We start from the raw sequence: 16003 nt of genomic DNA on the forward strand, positions 1-16003 counted from the left end.
ACTGATCCCCTTACAGCTAGACGTATGTTGCTCACCCATGTCCTTCACCACCTGACAGTGTTTCAATCTCTGCCCATGCATATCATGCATTTTCATGCTCTGAGATCTTGTGCTATCCTTCTCCCCCTCAGGGAACCATCTAAGCAAACTCACTCCTTGGACATTAACAAAGATCTCTGAATTCAGCTTAAGGGTGGCATCCCTTCCATTGCTCTCATTAGGAAGAGAAAGGTTCCCCAGCCAACAGAATTTGGAAATCTTCCTGGCATGCATTAGTTCACCTCAGCAAGAGGGCATCACAGCTGACACCTTTCAGTGGGGCAGACTGAGACATAGGAAGAAAGTGTCCTGCACAGCATGCACATACGTGCTCACTCCTGTATGTACCTGGAGGGACAGGGACCCACATAGACTCACAGCCACTTCTAGATACATAGAAATGTGCTTACACAAAGAGACTTGGGAAGAAAGGCAAAATGTGCACAAAGGCAGCTGCTCTTAGGAATGTGTATGGTCCGAGAAAAATCTGCATATGTGGAGGGGACACACACACACAAGAATGTGTGCACTTGTAGGCACCTCCATTACCCTCAGAGAGCTGCATACACAGGTATGTACACAGGTACACTAATGAGCAAAAAAACATTCCCAGCATCACTCAACACCAGACCTGTTTTCAGAGAGGCCCTCACAGCCATGGAGGGAGAAACACCTTCTGTCTCAGAGCCTTACGCAGTTCTGCTATGGCATCCTCCAGGTGCATTTCTCATCTGCCTGCACACAGAGATTTCTGCCTGAGGGGGTAAATCAATAGAGAAAGGAGTAACAGCATGGCTAAGGGAGGAAGAAATGCACAAATCTGAGCAGGGGATTTCTATTCAAGCAGTCAGCACCTGGCTTGAGTAAGAAAGGTAAGAAGTGGCACTCAACACTGAGCAGTAAAATGTAAGAAAAAGAGGATACTTTTTTTATAGAAAAAGGGTCCCACCTTTGGTTACCTCGCTGTCTGTCTTGATATTTATTTGGCTGTGGTCATACAGTAGAAATGCCTCCTCAGTCTCTTTTGTACCTTTGCCTTTTGTCTGCCCTACACAAAATGCATCTCAGCTTCCCCAAGACAGCTGCAAAGTGCCCAGCTCTCATCCCTGGTCCTTGTGGATGGCTCTCTGTGGGGTGCATATGGAGCAGTTGACCCTACTGATGTTGCCTGTGTTATCTCTGGGAGACACCACAACAATGGCCAGCAATGCCTTTCTTGGTGTTATGTTCTCACAGGAGCCCTAAACAAACCAAACTGGGAGATACAAGAGAATCAACCCTGCAGCAGAGGCCTAACAGAGGAGTCACTTTATGAGGCCTGAACTGTGTGGCAGGGTCCTTTGTGGCAATGGAAGCAGCAGGTGCTGCAGGTGACACAGCAGGTCCTATGGCATCCCTTTGTCCTGAAGTCAGTGGCACCTGGAGAGGAGTCCTCAAAGTCACTTATCCCTGGCCTCACCAGTCCTATTCCTGCCACACACAGGTGCATAGGAGCCCATGTATATACCAAAGGCTGCATTGCTGGAAGCCATAAGATGAGCCAGAGGCAGCAACACCTCAGAGAGATCATCCAAACTCACCATGTTTCTATCCTTTCAGCAACCCAGACAAAGGGATCCAGTTCCTGATCTCCCGAGGCTTCATCCCAGACACCCCCATTGGGGTGGCACACTTCCTGCTCCAGCGGAAGGGCCTCAGTCGCCAGATGATTGGGGAGTTCCTGGGCAACAGCAAGAAACAGTTCAACAGGGATGTCTTGGAGTAAGTATGGAAACCTCTTTTTCCTCTCCCTGCCCTATGAAGGAGCCACCAGCCCTACCTCCTCCTAGTTGTGCCAGCAAGCACCCCCTCCTCCCTGCCCCTCCATCTTCTACTCTGCAGAAGCTTCATCATTGCTCACCTCAGTCTGGCACCTTTCATTGCATTTCCCAGCAGTGTATTTGCTCCTTCGTATCAGCAACCTGTTCATTTTGGCTTCTTCCTCCTAAAGTGCCTGCAGGAGCTCAGGCAGGGGGTAGAACTAGTGATGCTGAGAGGTTTGTGGCTGTGTGGCTCCGTGGCTGATGAGCACAAGAAACAAGTCTTACCACTCATCCAGGTAAAGCACCTGTGACACTTTCTGGGAAGTACTAAGACAGACAAAGGGAAGAACTTGCTGTAATACAAGCAGGGAACAGAGAATGCTGGCTGCTCATTTGGCTCCCTCAGTGCTCAGTTCTGACATGGGTGGCCTTTTCAGTTTGTCTGGCTGTATTATGGGTATAATAAGAAGGGAGCTGGTCCTGTTGGTGCTAATGAAGTGGTCTGCTGGAAGCATGCTACTAATGGTTTACTACCTCTGTAATGCCAGAGCATTGATGAACATTCCCACTCCAAAAACTCCTATGGGCTGAGCTGTCCCTTGTCTGAACAAAGCCCAGGTTTCCTCCCCAGTTATGTTCAGTGGCTGCCCTTGTTGGATTGTTCTCTTCAGTACACTCACTGTGACCTTCTCCTGGTCCCACAAACCTCACCATCATCTCTCACTCTATATCTCTCTCCTCTATACCTCTTTCAGCCTTGCAGTTTTGGCTGCAAAATCCTGGGAACACCTGAGACCTGTACATCCTACCTCAGCATCTGCCTGTAATTCTGCTTTCCACAAAATAACTATTGCTAACCTGTCAGCATCCAACTATGGGCATTACAGGAGCAGAGCTGAGCTGCTGGGAAGAAAAGCATCTTACCTGTTCTTCTACCCATTGTCCAAGATGACGTGCTTTCTGCAAAGAGTGGCCTGGGGAACTGAGATGAGCTTTCGTTTCCTGCTTATTCTTGATCATCTGCTTGCTATTCAGATGAGAGAAAAGGAGAAGGCACAGCACTGTGTGTGATAAAAAGGGGATATCAGAGAGAGGAAACACTGCCTCTCCCACCTTGAGAAATTCCCACAGTAAAAGCAGAGGAAGTTTGTGCTGGGTTGTGAACGTGACTGCTGCCCTACATGGGCAGTAGGATCAGCAGTGTTGCTTGTGCCTCTCTGCTCACAGAGCCCTTGTGTAGTGATGTGACGTGTGGAGCTGGGGGCAACAAGAGCCCAGTTTTTGGAAATGATAAGCACTTAGCTGGGCCTTTCCTTTATTAGGCAGCAACACAGCTCTTGGTCCATGCTGCCTTTCCACTAGGATCCATTTCTACTGGATCCACTGTTATTTTCGGAGATGGGACTCATCCTCCCAAATGTTAATTTCATCTCCCTTGAATTTCACGCTGACTTCTATTGAACTGAGCAAAACTGAAACCCTAAATCCAACACACTCCCCCATTCTACTTCAGGGAAAGCGTGGAAGATGCCAGTGCAAAAGCCCAATCTAGACCCAGATTTTAAAATCCATTCCTGCTGCAATTGTTTCTGTTTATTGCTGCAGGTACCTAGCCGTCGATCCAGTCCTATTTTTAATGCACTATATGGATGTTGATCTGGCCAGCAATGAGACACATGTTCTCTCCAATCTCTTCATGCTGAGAGCTACAATTAAAAGTAATTGCTCCTTCTGCAGCAAGCGATGTGTGGGCTGCTTCTCCTGACAGATACTTTGATGAAGTCCAAACCCAGCCTCTACACAAAGAGATATTATTGCAATAGCAATAGTCTGGTACTTCCTTATCGTCCTAAATTCAGCATCATACCTAGAAATGACCATGTTCTTCTGCCTCATGCATCACTACAAACTGTGTCAGCAGCTCCTGGGAATAGTCCCTGTTGCAGAGCTTGGTTTCTGCCTCTCAGCCTCAAATCACAGGAGCTGCTGGGTCGTAACTGGCCTCTGCATGTTGCAGGAGGGCTGTTAAAGCAGGTCGCTCGATCCCATTGTTCCCATTACTCTTAATTTGCACCTCTAGTGGTAGCGCTCCAAGTATTTGATGAAAGAGTGATTCTGCCATCCTGTTTACAGATGAAGTAAGCAAGGATCAGAGATACGAAGTGATCTGTTGAGGCTGTGTCTACATGCTACAGCCTTTAAACGATGGAGTTTGAACTCAGAGCTCAAACTTGTGTCTGATTCCTCCAGGCAACAGATGAAGTTCTTGCACAAACAATCCATGCTGCCATTCCCTCTTCACAATAAATTGCTGACTCATCTTCCTTAAAGGCAAAAATAAAAGTAGACATAAAATATACATAGATGTTCCAAAACAGCAAGGGAGAAAAGACAGAAAGATTGCCAAACACACATTCAGCTGATTACAGCTCTGCTCTTTGCAGGTACTTTTGCTCTCTTCCTGTGTCAGTTTTGACTCAGGCGATAGCAATCATTGGTGTTTTTTGCAAGCAGTTTTTCATTGGCTACTTGTGAGAATTGTCTGGGCAATGGCTGCACACCCAGCGATGTGACATTTGTGGAAACAAAGCATTACTAGGAAAAGTACTGGCCCAGGATTGCCATCCTGGCTATTTTTCCCATCCATGCAGTAACACACAGAGGGTTGACAGCGAAATTTGATGTGCTGGTATTTCCAGTGTGTGTGTGACAAGGACTATTCACAGCTTCTGAGCTGTTTGTGAGCATGAGGCAGCTCAAGGATGTTTTGTCATTTTAGAGCTGGCTAAGACCTAGGCTGGTTCTTGTTCCCCATCCCTTGGTGTTTATAAGGAGAAACTCCCATGAAATTAGCAGAGGAATAGTGGCACAGTTTGGGAGAATGGGGTCTGCAAGGACTGTCCTGCAGACTGCACATCTATGCACACCTAACAAGCTAGCATTACAGTATGTTGTATTCCCCAGAGAGCATGTAGCAGTCAGGATCGCTCCTACAATAGCTTCTGCCCAGCCTGCCAGTGCCACACTCCTCATTTTTGTAACCCAAGTGGCCCTTCCTCTACCTCTCTGGTTAGCAGGAGAGCAGGGACTGCTGGTCTTGACAGACTCAAAACTGCCAGACAGAGTGGCCATGGCCATTGGGCAGGCACTGACTACGTGCAGTGAGGAGGCTGGTGTGAAGGGGGAACGCGTGCTCTTTTACATCCCAGACTAGGCCTTGGAGCCTTCCCAATCTACCCTCTCCCTTCTGAAAACAATTTCAATTATTAATGCCACTTGCTTTGTTAGTTTAGCTTTCACTCAATGTGAAAACTTGTGTTAGAAATGTGTACTGTAAGCATTGTTTTTCTCGCAGCAAGATTGAATTAACCAAACTACATGAATAAATAATAGGACAGCTTTTAAAACATCTGCAAAAGTCTCAGTCTCCACGCTTGTGCATTTAGACGTTGGGCAGAGCTTCCCAGGTTACAAACTTCAGGTTCAGCCCTAAGTCTATGCTCTGCAAACTTCTGCTGGCTTCCATGGCTGTTCACGCAGTTAGAGGGCTCTTGCCTGGAGCTGTGGTGGCTGACAAGCAAGTCGAACACTTCTCATGCCTGGAGGCAGGGAACAGAGCTTAGGAGTGCACAATGGTATTTGGCATTGTGAAGATCATCTCTCTTTACTGCTCATTTGTTGAATGCAAAACTCCAGAGTCATGACATGCTGGTTGCAAAGCCTCTGATGTGCATGGTGGACCATGAATAAGGCTAAGCACAGGATGAGGCTTGAGTACTTTGATATGCTATTTTGCCTTCCCGTACTGGAATTTCTAACTCCTAAAAGCCCTGAACTTATATTCTTCTTTCCACTTTCATCCTCTGTCTTTCAGTCTTTAACCGATTTTCTTGGAAACCAAAAATGATACCTGATTAACACACAAGCAATTATACATACTGGTCAGAAGAACAAGGAAGTATCAGGCTCAAAGTATTAACATTTATTTTTATTATGATGCATGTTGTCATTTTTAACATTCTTTCTTACCTCCTTTCTTTTGTATTAAAAACTCAGAGGTATTTATTATTTCTGTTTGTGCGCTCTTCATTCTGTGTTTAGTTTTTGCTGTTGTTCTTCTTTATTCATCCTTCCCTTCACTGTAGTTTTTTCTTCCCCTCCACCCGTTTCTGACTCAAGAATTGCTTCCATTTATAGTTCATTCATGAGCAAAATAATGTGAGTGATGCTGTGAATGAAGTCAACTGTGCTGCTAGTGTCAGATGGTTTGTGCTCAGGTCATGGGACTCTGGGAAGGGCAGAAGTGGGTGTCCTTACACATCTGCTGTGAGAGGAGAAAGGGGCAAGGATTCAAGCAGAGGTGACATTATGCAGGGTGGGGGGCTGGTTGCTGTTAGACTGTAAGTGCTGCTGTAGTTCTGACACACTCTCCATGTGAGTGAGCAGCTATCCCATCTGTCAAACATGTACTGTGTTCTTTTTCTCCAGTGGGTAGTCAGGAAGAGAAAAGCTGCTCCTGAGAGTGTAAATGCAGAGCTGGACACCCAGAAAAAAGGCTGTATCTCAAAGAAGCATTAGATTCCATTCGCTCGACAGAGCGAACTTGACAGACTAGTCCAAACTGTCCTCCCTTCCCCTTCTCACTAAGAACATTACAGAGAATCGTTAGGGAACTTGCATTGCAGGAGTGTTTGAGCAGTGCAGTGCTGCAGCTCTTGCTGTGGAGCAATAGAAAAGATGAGAAGGAGGTGAAGGAGACAGAGCAGAATGTGTTGCACAACTCTGACCTCTTGTTGGTTGGGACTCTCTGTGCCACAACCTCCCTTTACAAAGCTGAGCTGCACACAGCTCAGCCTTGTGAACTAGAGCAGCCTTACCATGCCAGGCTTGCAAGGACTCCTAATGGCTCTGGAGGAGGAAATGAAAGCTGGGCAGAACTTCTCCTGCATGGCCAACCTAATTGGAGTGGGAACAACTCTCCACCTTGTGAGACAACTCTGGCCCAAAGTATGACATTCCAAGCAATTTTTCACTTGTGAAGGAGTGGATGCCCAAGCAAGTTTCCATGTGAGCTACCAGCAAGCTTGGGAGGGCTTGTAGGCATAATTCAGCCCTAGAGAAAAACAGGCTATATATGCAGTGCACCATTCCCCAGAAGATGAGACTGGTATATGCTGTGATCTTTACTATGGAGGCTACCTTGGCAGATAGAGGGTAAAGAGAGGTACTATATGAAGTTCAGGATCGGGATGCATGGCTGTACTTGCTGGTGCAAGTGAGCCCTGCTTACTCTTCATACCATAAGCTTCAGTTCACATATGCAGGGCAGCTTCCTGTCAGGGAAATTAACCCTTCTGTAGCCCACCTTGAGCTCAGTTCTTGTGAGAGAGTGTAGGGGTAGGGATGTTGAGAAGAAGGATGTTTTTTATTAATATCTTTGTACCTTATGGTTTTAAACTTTCCACCTGGCTGCCTCCCCCCTTACCCCTCCTTAAGCATGAACTGCAGGTTCATTACAGATGCTTTTAGTTGGAGCCCAGTTTCTGCTGCATTGTCACCTGAGTGGAAAAGCTGGAAAATAGGTCATTATGCTTGGGCGAGCAGATCTCAGCCCCACACGATACAGCTGCTTCCTGCCTTCTCCAAATCCTTCTGCCACAAGGCTCTTTTGCCATACTTAGTCCTGTGCAGAATCTTTGCAGCTCTGATGCTCCAGTGTCCACTCCCTTTTTGGCAGACCCATGCCCTACAGCCCAGGAAGTAGCATGGCCACAACATACATAACTGTTGGGCAAATTGATCCAATTAGGCACCCACCCTCTAGGTCACATCACCTGGCACCTGGAGTCCAATTCATAGCAGTTGTGAGGTGTGTATCTGATAAGTGCCTCAGGACAGATCCAGCTCCCTGTGCATTCAGCTGCCACAGGAGCCTTTAAAACGCACCACTTTTTGTTTATGAAGCAAAGTGCCCGCACCTTTCCTGTTCACTTCAGCAACGTGTACCAAGCATCCAAAGTCCTGTCCCTGCAGACACTGGGCTAACTGCATGTCTGCATGTTCTGTGAGCTCAATTTACTAGACTCATAGCAAGTCCTTGGGAAGAAAGGGGCTAAAACAGGAGATTTTATAGGGCAATTACTCTGCCCCATCCTTCCTTATCCTTCAGGCCTCCTGGTGATCCTGATGCAGGCTTCTCACAGGCATGCTGCTGTTAGTGGAAAAATAAACTCACCACTAGTTTTAGCACATACCCATAAGCTGTTGACTTATTGCTTGAATGCAGAGCCATCCGCTCTCAGCTTGACCTTGATCTCTCACATCCAGTTCTGGGGAGAGAGAGCCTCCTTATGCACACTAGTATACTGTCTTTTATGTTGCAGCTCTGAAGGCTGATGAGGTGAATGTGCTCTTTGCAGTATGTTTGCCACAATATCCTATATCAGCTTCTGGAGTCACTACCTGTTTTGGAAAGAAAAGACCTCCCTGCTCTTGTTTCACAAAGAAAAGTTGCACTGAGCTCCAGGGAAGTTCTGATGTGTGCACCACAGTGTACACTTCAGAAACTTAATGGGATACTGTACAAAGCCTGACCTGATCTGAGGCCAGACAAGTCAGGAAAATTTGTAGACGTCTAGAATAGGAGTAGGAACATGGCAGCCCCATGGCACAAAGCTGGTTGCCTATTTGAAGGTACTTTGCTGTGTCAGATTTACTCACAAAAATTATCAGATAACTGTGACCCAGCATTCTTTCTACTTGTTTGCAGTCCCCTAGCAGCCTATCTGAGGACTGCTCTAGGAGCTATTCCTCAGGCCTTTGGTTCAGGTTTTGCTGGAGAGATCAAATGCAAGCTCAGGATGACTTTGCTTGAGTCAAAATTTCTGCCTAACTTGTCATTTTGCGTAGTCATCTTTTCTTGGGAAGAGGGCCACCCTTGTTTTGGCTGAGGGACAACTGGAGGGGATTTATAGGAGTTTCAGCTTGGAATTTACTAAATAAACCTGTAGTTTTAAAAGATACCGAACAGTCTACAGACATGTGAGTTAAAGAGCCAGAGCTATTGGTAAAACACTCTGCGGGTCTCACAGCCAGTTAAGCAAGGTTACCTCACCTCTTGGCTCAGTAGGGGAATGCAAGAATAGAGAGAACCCTTGAGCATATGAACCAAGTTCCTCCCTCATCTGAGATACCATAGAATAGATTTTTGTTCTAGCAGAGCTGCATGTGGTGTTCCAAATACTTCCCAACAGCCTGCGGTGAACTACAAAATTATAAAGATGACCAACAGTCACATCTCTAGTGTGTCACAGGAAGGAAGCAGGAGAAACTGATGGCAGCACATCCCTTTATTAGTAGAGGTTTATTTTATAAAGTTTCCAGATGAGCCTAGGAGATGGAAAGGTCTAGAAGAGAGGTAATCCCTTCTCCCTTTATTTTCCCTTTGCTATTCCCCATAAGGTCCTTGACAACCTATCTTGGGAAAAATTTCCTCCTAACCTTAAATTTGAGATCAGTTTGTCTTTACAACATGAAAAAGGCAAACCGATCACAATACAGAGAAAGAGAAAAAGGGAGGAAAAAATAAAACCAGCATCCAAAGAATGTAAAAACAGAAAATATGGAGTCATTGGATTTTTAATACACTTGTAATGTCCAGGTGGTGGCATGTGACAGAAGATTAGCAAACTAGTACTTTGTATTCAAGAAAGGCTTAAAGAAATCAGGATTTTGGTAACTGTGGATTTCATGGTGTGTCAGACAATATGTCAGATTTAAAAATTTATTTTAGGGGAAAGAATAACGGCAGACATGAAGGTAAGTGGTATGTACTGAAGGTCATGGAGAGTAGATTAATTCAGTGGATTTCTTTGATAAAACAACTGATTTTCTGGACAAGGGACATGCAGAAGATAATTCTGGACATCAGCAAAGCACTTGACATGGGAAATTGCCAGTTGAGACTGGAAGAGGGAGAAATTAGCAGAGGAATCATAAATGTGGAGGAGAATTGGCTAATGCAGACATTAATGCTAACCTGCTGTGCTGAAATGGGAAGTATTTGGCTTAAGGGAGGTTATAAGTAAAGTTTTCTGAGTCTGCATTTAATTAATGTTTGCAGTAATGGCCTGGGCACAAATGGTGGGAATATGCTAACAAAATGTGTTGAAGCCACAATAGGAAGGAGTTGTCATTAGAAGTGAAGACCAAACTATCATGCAGTAAGAACTAGACAATTTGACCAATACAGACAGGAAGAACTGTCACAGCAGATTTTGGAGAGTAACAGTAGGACTTTTATAAGCTGAAAATACTTTAGTGGGGGACAAAAGAGGAGGAAAAAATGTGGGGTGTATTAGAAGAGCTAAGGTGGCTGTCAACTACCAGTGTGCAATATATTACCTTAAAAAGAAAATAAATATAAATATGTCAGATGGAGGATTTCCAGTAGACAGCAGGGAAGCATGGTACTAAAATATGGTAGAAATTGAAAGGATAGTGTGGAATGGTAGAAACATACAAAATGAATAAAGATTGGGATGGAATGAATTGTTGGAGACTCCTCATATTTAAGTGTGTGGGAAGAGTTTTACCCAGTCTTGCCTTGATGTTACAATGGCATTCCTGTACAACAACTTCAATTTCCTATTTTCTTTGAGTCGACTGTGATCTCCAAAGACATAGTAAGCATTGCTGCTGCAGTGGTTGGATGTGAGTGAAGAGGGGTGAAGAAGCTGTGGCTTGTGAATGGGGATAGATACCTGACTGAATGGAGGATGGGGAGAGGATAGTACAAGAACAACTGGGTAAATTCAGATAAAAGAAGGATAGACAAGTAGTAGTGAATAAGTGCATGTGCTGGAAGGGAGGAAGGATGGACAGCGTGTGAAGGATTACCAGATGATAGGAAAGGCAGAAATAGATGTACGTTTATATCTGTACCTATATAGATATATAAAGAGATGTCTAGATATCTGTATCTGTATAGATATAAATATACATCAATACAGATATATACCATATCTATATGTAAATGCATATATGGTTAGGCATAAGAATTGCTCACCTGCTATAGAGTCCAGGAATGGGTTTTTTGAAATCATATATACTATATATATATGTAAATGTGTATATGGTTAGGCGTAAGAATTGCTCATCTGCTGTAGAGTCCAGGAATGGGTTTTTTGAAATCACTGCCCTATTGCTGTCCCATCTGGATGGCTGTAACAATATCTCAAGGCCTCTCCCATGGTAATTCCCATGGGGACTTGGCTTTGGCACTGCAGTAAAGGAGCCTGCCTGGCCTTGTCTCTGGGAGGACTACCAACAGAGGCTGTGTCCCTCTCCTACAGCTGTGTGGTGGACGAGATGGACTTCTCGGGCATGGAGCTGGACGAAGCGCTGCGGAAATTCCAGGCCCACATCCGCGTGCAGGGGGAGGCACAGAAGGTTGAGCGGCTAATTGAGGCCTTCAGGTAAGAGAGCAACCCCTACTGCCACCCTTTTTCCACTCTGCTGCAATGGGATGGGAACAAGGAGCATGCTCAAGGCAGAAAACATGCAGTAGCAGTGGATTGAATGGCGGAGGACCTCCCTTCCAAAGAGCTAAATAAGGGGGAGCAAGTGAAGCATGGAGTCGCCTATCCCACTGCTGCTGCAGAGCACGTCCTTGTTGGATGTTCAGTGACCTGAAGGGCACAAGATCCAGGCCTGCATAACTTCACAGGGCAGGGCCTGCGAGGGACTTCCTTTTCACTGATGACTCACAGGAGAAGCAGTACTGGGGCTTGTAAGGGGTCCTCGGTCTGCTCCCTTTGTGTTTTGTCCTTAACAAGGCAGTCTGGAGGAGACACCGCTTACATTAGCCTTGCGTAATGTACTACCCAGTGTAGCCTCTCTGATCTCATTTGTTCCTTTGGTTCCTGAAGACAAGAAGGCTGAAGTTTCAATGGCCTACTTCAGCCATTGGTGGGTAAATTGACCTTCAGAGAGCAGTCTGCTCCATCTCATTTTTGTGAGAGATGGAGAGATCCACTTGTGATGAAGCCATTGCCCTTCTGGAGCAGACTGGACTCCAAGGTCTCCATATTAAGTGTGTGCATCTCTCCTGCTGCAGCCAGAGATACTGCATGTGTAACCCAGATGTGGTCCAGCAGTTTCACAATCCAGACACCATCTTCATCTTGGCCTTTGCAATCATACTTCTCAATACGGACATGTACAGCCCCAACATCAAGCCTGACAGGAAGATGATGCTGGAGGACTTCATTCGCAATCTGAGAGGTGAGGGTCCCACTTTGCTTTGTTTCCTCTCTTGCTACTCTAAAACCCACATAGGTGAAAGCTGCAACCAGAAGCTAGTGGAAATGCCTTTTTCCAGGGCCCCTCTGCTCTCTGTGAGCCAGAAATGGAGGCAGGCACTTTCAGGTCTCCTCTATCTTGACAGCCAGGGCTGAGGAAGAGGGAAATCTCAGCTTTGTCCTCTGCAGAAAGCTGTCCAGCAGTCTCAGAAACAGCTCAAAATGTTAGAATTGCATTATTTTCCTTGAGAGATGGTTTCATCTTTTGATAGATCTCACTGTTTGGAAGCAGTCCATCATATTAATTTTTTCTATTTCTCAGCTCTGTTCCTCCTATACCCTGTTGGATTGCACTAAACAAGCTCTTTCCTTCCTTGCTGCTTCAAAAATATGAGCACATTTTCCTTCAATTCAGGCTAATTTTTCCCTTTCTTAATTGCTCATAATTACTTTTAGTAACTAGTGCTCTGACTGAGTTTATGCATACATTACCTCTTAGCAATTTCTGATACATCAGTTCCCCAAATCAATTTTCTTCTCTTTTCAAAGTCCTTCCCATCTTGGTAACAGTTTGCTAAAAGCACTCTTTTAGATGTAGTCATGACGTACCTATATGTAAAGCCACTGCTTCCTCCTTGTTCTCAAATCTACTACTGCAGCTTAGTATTGTTTGGCCTTTTGACATCATGTCTAGACAAATTCTGTCTAAGTTGCCAGCTATGCTCAGTCCTAGGTCAGTCATCCTCCAAATGTTTCTTATTGCACATTTGTGATTCAGATTAAGTTCCTTCAAAGTTTTCCCATTGTGAACCCCAGTCTGGATTTTAAATTTCTGTAGGTTCCTTTGTCTTGTTTCTTTGTGCTCATGGTTATTTAGACAGTATCATCTCTGCCTCCTACACATCCTCCAATCTACAGTAAACTTCAGATTGGAATAATGTGCTGCTGAGGCCCTCTTTGTGGAGATATTAAATGGTACTGATATCTGCCATCATTATCTTTGTTATTGCAGTAGATAGCCCAAACTCAAAAGCTGTTTTTTTATTTTTTTGTTAACTTGCAACCTTGCATTTAAGAGTTGCTCAAAAAACTTTCGATTCACATCACAATGAATTCAGCCACCATGAGTATCACTCACCTGCAGTTTGTAACACATCACACCTCATTAAAGGTAGGCCCCTTTATACACAAAGGGATACAGTTCATCCCAAACTTACTTTCAGCCCAAGGCCCAGGTCAAGGCTTACCTGGCCTGTGTTATAAAAATCTGAGAATAATCAGGTTACATTTGCAAGGACGTAAATCAGGAAGCCAGGAAATGACAATGCTTCTTTGTTCCTCAGCATTTCTTTACCTGCAGAACAACACAGTACGTCTCAGACTGGGGAGCTGGAAGGAAAGCACAGAAAATCAATATAAAATGATTCAAAGAATTCAGTTCAGGAGGAAAGACTAGCAGTTTAAATTTTGATGTTTGTCTAAGGGAAGGGTGAAGGAGAACTTTTCTGCCAGGCTCTGCAAGGACTGGACAGCAAAATCTGAAAAATTATCTAAGGAGACATAAAAGAAGGACAGGACAGATCCAAGACAGAGACATCATAGATAGTGTAACATGGAGATATCAGGCCAGGGAGACATCACAGAAGGAAAATGATGGAGGCCATCAAGCAAACAGGAGAGCTGAGGCTTGCATTGGCAAGCAGAGCAGCTAGATTCCAACATAGATCTCCTCCACCTTTAGCAATTATGATAATATGAGATCAGTGCTGGGGTTGTTTTTGAGTAGCCCAAGATATATGAATATGAAATCGTGGCTATAAAACTTAGGGAACATATGGAAAGGAGCCACCATGCAGAGCAATGGAATAATGAAATCTTCTTCATTTCTGCATTGGCATTAGAGGTGTCAGTCTCTCCTGGTGTATCAGCTATGTTAGAACAAGAGGGAAGATAGCCTGAAAGAAAAAAAAAAAAAGGATTGGTACAGTGCAGCTACTGCCTGTAGATGGTATCTGTCAGGGATCACCAACTCTTCCCTTTCCTTCTATCCTTGTCTAGTCTGCCCTGTATTTTCTGTGTTTGGCAGGGGTGGATGATGGTGCTGACATCCCACGGGAACTGGTGGTGGGGATCTATGAGAGGATCCAGCAAAAAGAACTAAAATCCAATGAGGACCACGTGACTTATGTCACTAAAGTGGAGAAATCCATAGTTGGAATGAAAACGGTGAGCATCCATACCCCTACTGCCACCTACTCACTTCTCTCATCTCTGCCTCCCTCACTGGGCCCTCTTTTCTGCCTTTTTCCTCTATACTTCTTCTCTTCCTCTTCCATAAAATCTTCCTTGTCTGCCATGATTCATCTAGTCCTTTTTCTCCAAACACCTTCTTCCTTGCTGTCTCTTTCTTTCTTAATTCTTGGGGTTCTCCTTGAAGACAGTTTGTCCTAGCTGGTGCATTAATTGTTTGTCCAGAATCTGCTGCTTGCTGATGCCTCAGTGATAGCCCTGTAGTGCTCCAGATTTTTCAGGTCTTGTGAGATGTAGGAAGCAGAAGGGAAAGTGAGAGAAAACAATTTCACGCATCTCTCTAATGAATTCCCCAAGACCTGCTGGGGTTAAGAGAGCTCCAAAAGCAGAGACACTTTCTTTAACAGCAATCAAAGTGTAATGCAAAAACATACTAAATACCCAAACTGAGCTGAATAATCTTTCGGGAGTCAGGAACTTCACAGTTGTCCAGAGGGTGAGAGGATGAGCATTCACCTAGCCACTGAAAGCCAGAGGTATATGAAGATGGGATCTGTGATCAGTAAGGTCGCCTAGAGCACGCTCCACTCTGATTTCTCAAAGTCACAAAAGCATCGGTCTCTCTCTGCTATTGGATCAGCAGGAAAACTGATCATGAGGAAACGATATGAGTGAGCAGAGCTGGTTTTTGCCACTGCCACTGGGCAGGTTTGTGAGGGAGATGGTGGAGACCCTCACTGTATCCTGCCCTCAACACATGCTCTTGTGTGCCTTTTGTAGGTTCTCTCTGTGCCCCATCGCCGACTGGTCTGCTGCAGCCGCTTGTATGAGGTGACTGATGTGAACAAAGTGCAGAAGCAGGCAGCTCACCAGAGGGAAGTTTTTCTCTTCAATGATCTGCTGGTGGTGAGTGTGTTCTGATGGTTGGGCACCACAATGATAAAACTAGCCCCACTATCTTTAAAGAAGTCTGAAACATATACACATCTCCCCTCTTTCCTAAGAATAGGCCATCTCTTGACCCATCAACACTGCAAGACAAGGCTCTAGATCCTTTGCTGTTAAAACAAGCCAAACCTAAAATTTCTCTGATCTTAGGAAAAAAAAAAAAAAAACAGATCCACATCCCACAGCTATCCAAGCAGCATCACTGCTCTCTCTCATCTCTTTGCAACCTGGGGAGTTTCATCTCTTTCACTGTTTATACCATGGTAGACAGAGCTGTCCCATGCACTTCAGATCTTTCCTGCTAGACACTTTAAAGCCACTCCTTTCTATCAATGTGAAGGTAATAGCTACTCTCTGTGGGAGAATAGATACTACTTACTGGAGCCAAGAATTTGTATAGCACTTTAAAAGTGTGCTTTCCAAGGGACCTTGTGATTGAGTTCAGACAAGTACAAGGGAGGGCACAGGCAGACTGGGACTGGGAGCGGGCAAAAAAAGGGGGAAAGTTCTGTATTAAGCACTCAGCGAAAAGTCCTGAGTGTTATGGCAAAAGAAGACTGTGGATTTTGCAAGTATCTCGCCAAAGCTAATCCCTTGTGTATGAGCAGTGGACAAGAGAGCTTTCCCCATCTCTTCCTCTGCACCCATTTATAGGTGTGAGCA

The 16003-nt window shown here is 44.9% G+C and overlaps 1 protein-coding gene across 1 annotated transcript in view; it reads left to right on the forward strand.

Annotated features, from left to right (window-relative positions):
* The window catches only part of IQSEC3 (IQ motif and Sec7 domain ArfGEF 3), a 99259-nt gene that overhangs the window by 75055 nt on the left and 8201 nt on the right, over positions 1–16003 (forward strand). Inside the window, exons 7-11 of the mRNA XM_062570137.1 lie at positions 1639–1800; positions 11195–11317; positions 11959–12125; positions 14229–14368; positions 15173–15298. Of these exons, the coding sequence (XP_062426121.1) occupies positions 1639–1800; positions 11195–11317; positions 11959–12125; positions 14229–14368; positions 15173–15298 (718 nt within the window). The remainder of the gene's footprint in view (positions 1–1638; positions 1801–11194; positions 11318–11958; positions 12126–14228; positions 14369–15172; positions 15299–16003) is intronic.

This window comes from Rhea pennata, chromosome 1 (assembly GCF_028389875.1).
Source record: "Rhea pennata isolate bPtePen1 chromosome 1, bPtePen1.pri, whole genome shotgun sequence".
Lineage (NCBI taxonomy): Eukaryota > Metazoa > Chordata > Aves > Rheiformes > Rheidae > Rhea > Rhea pennata.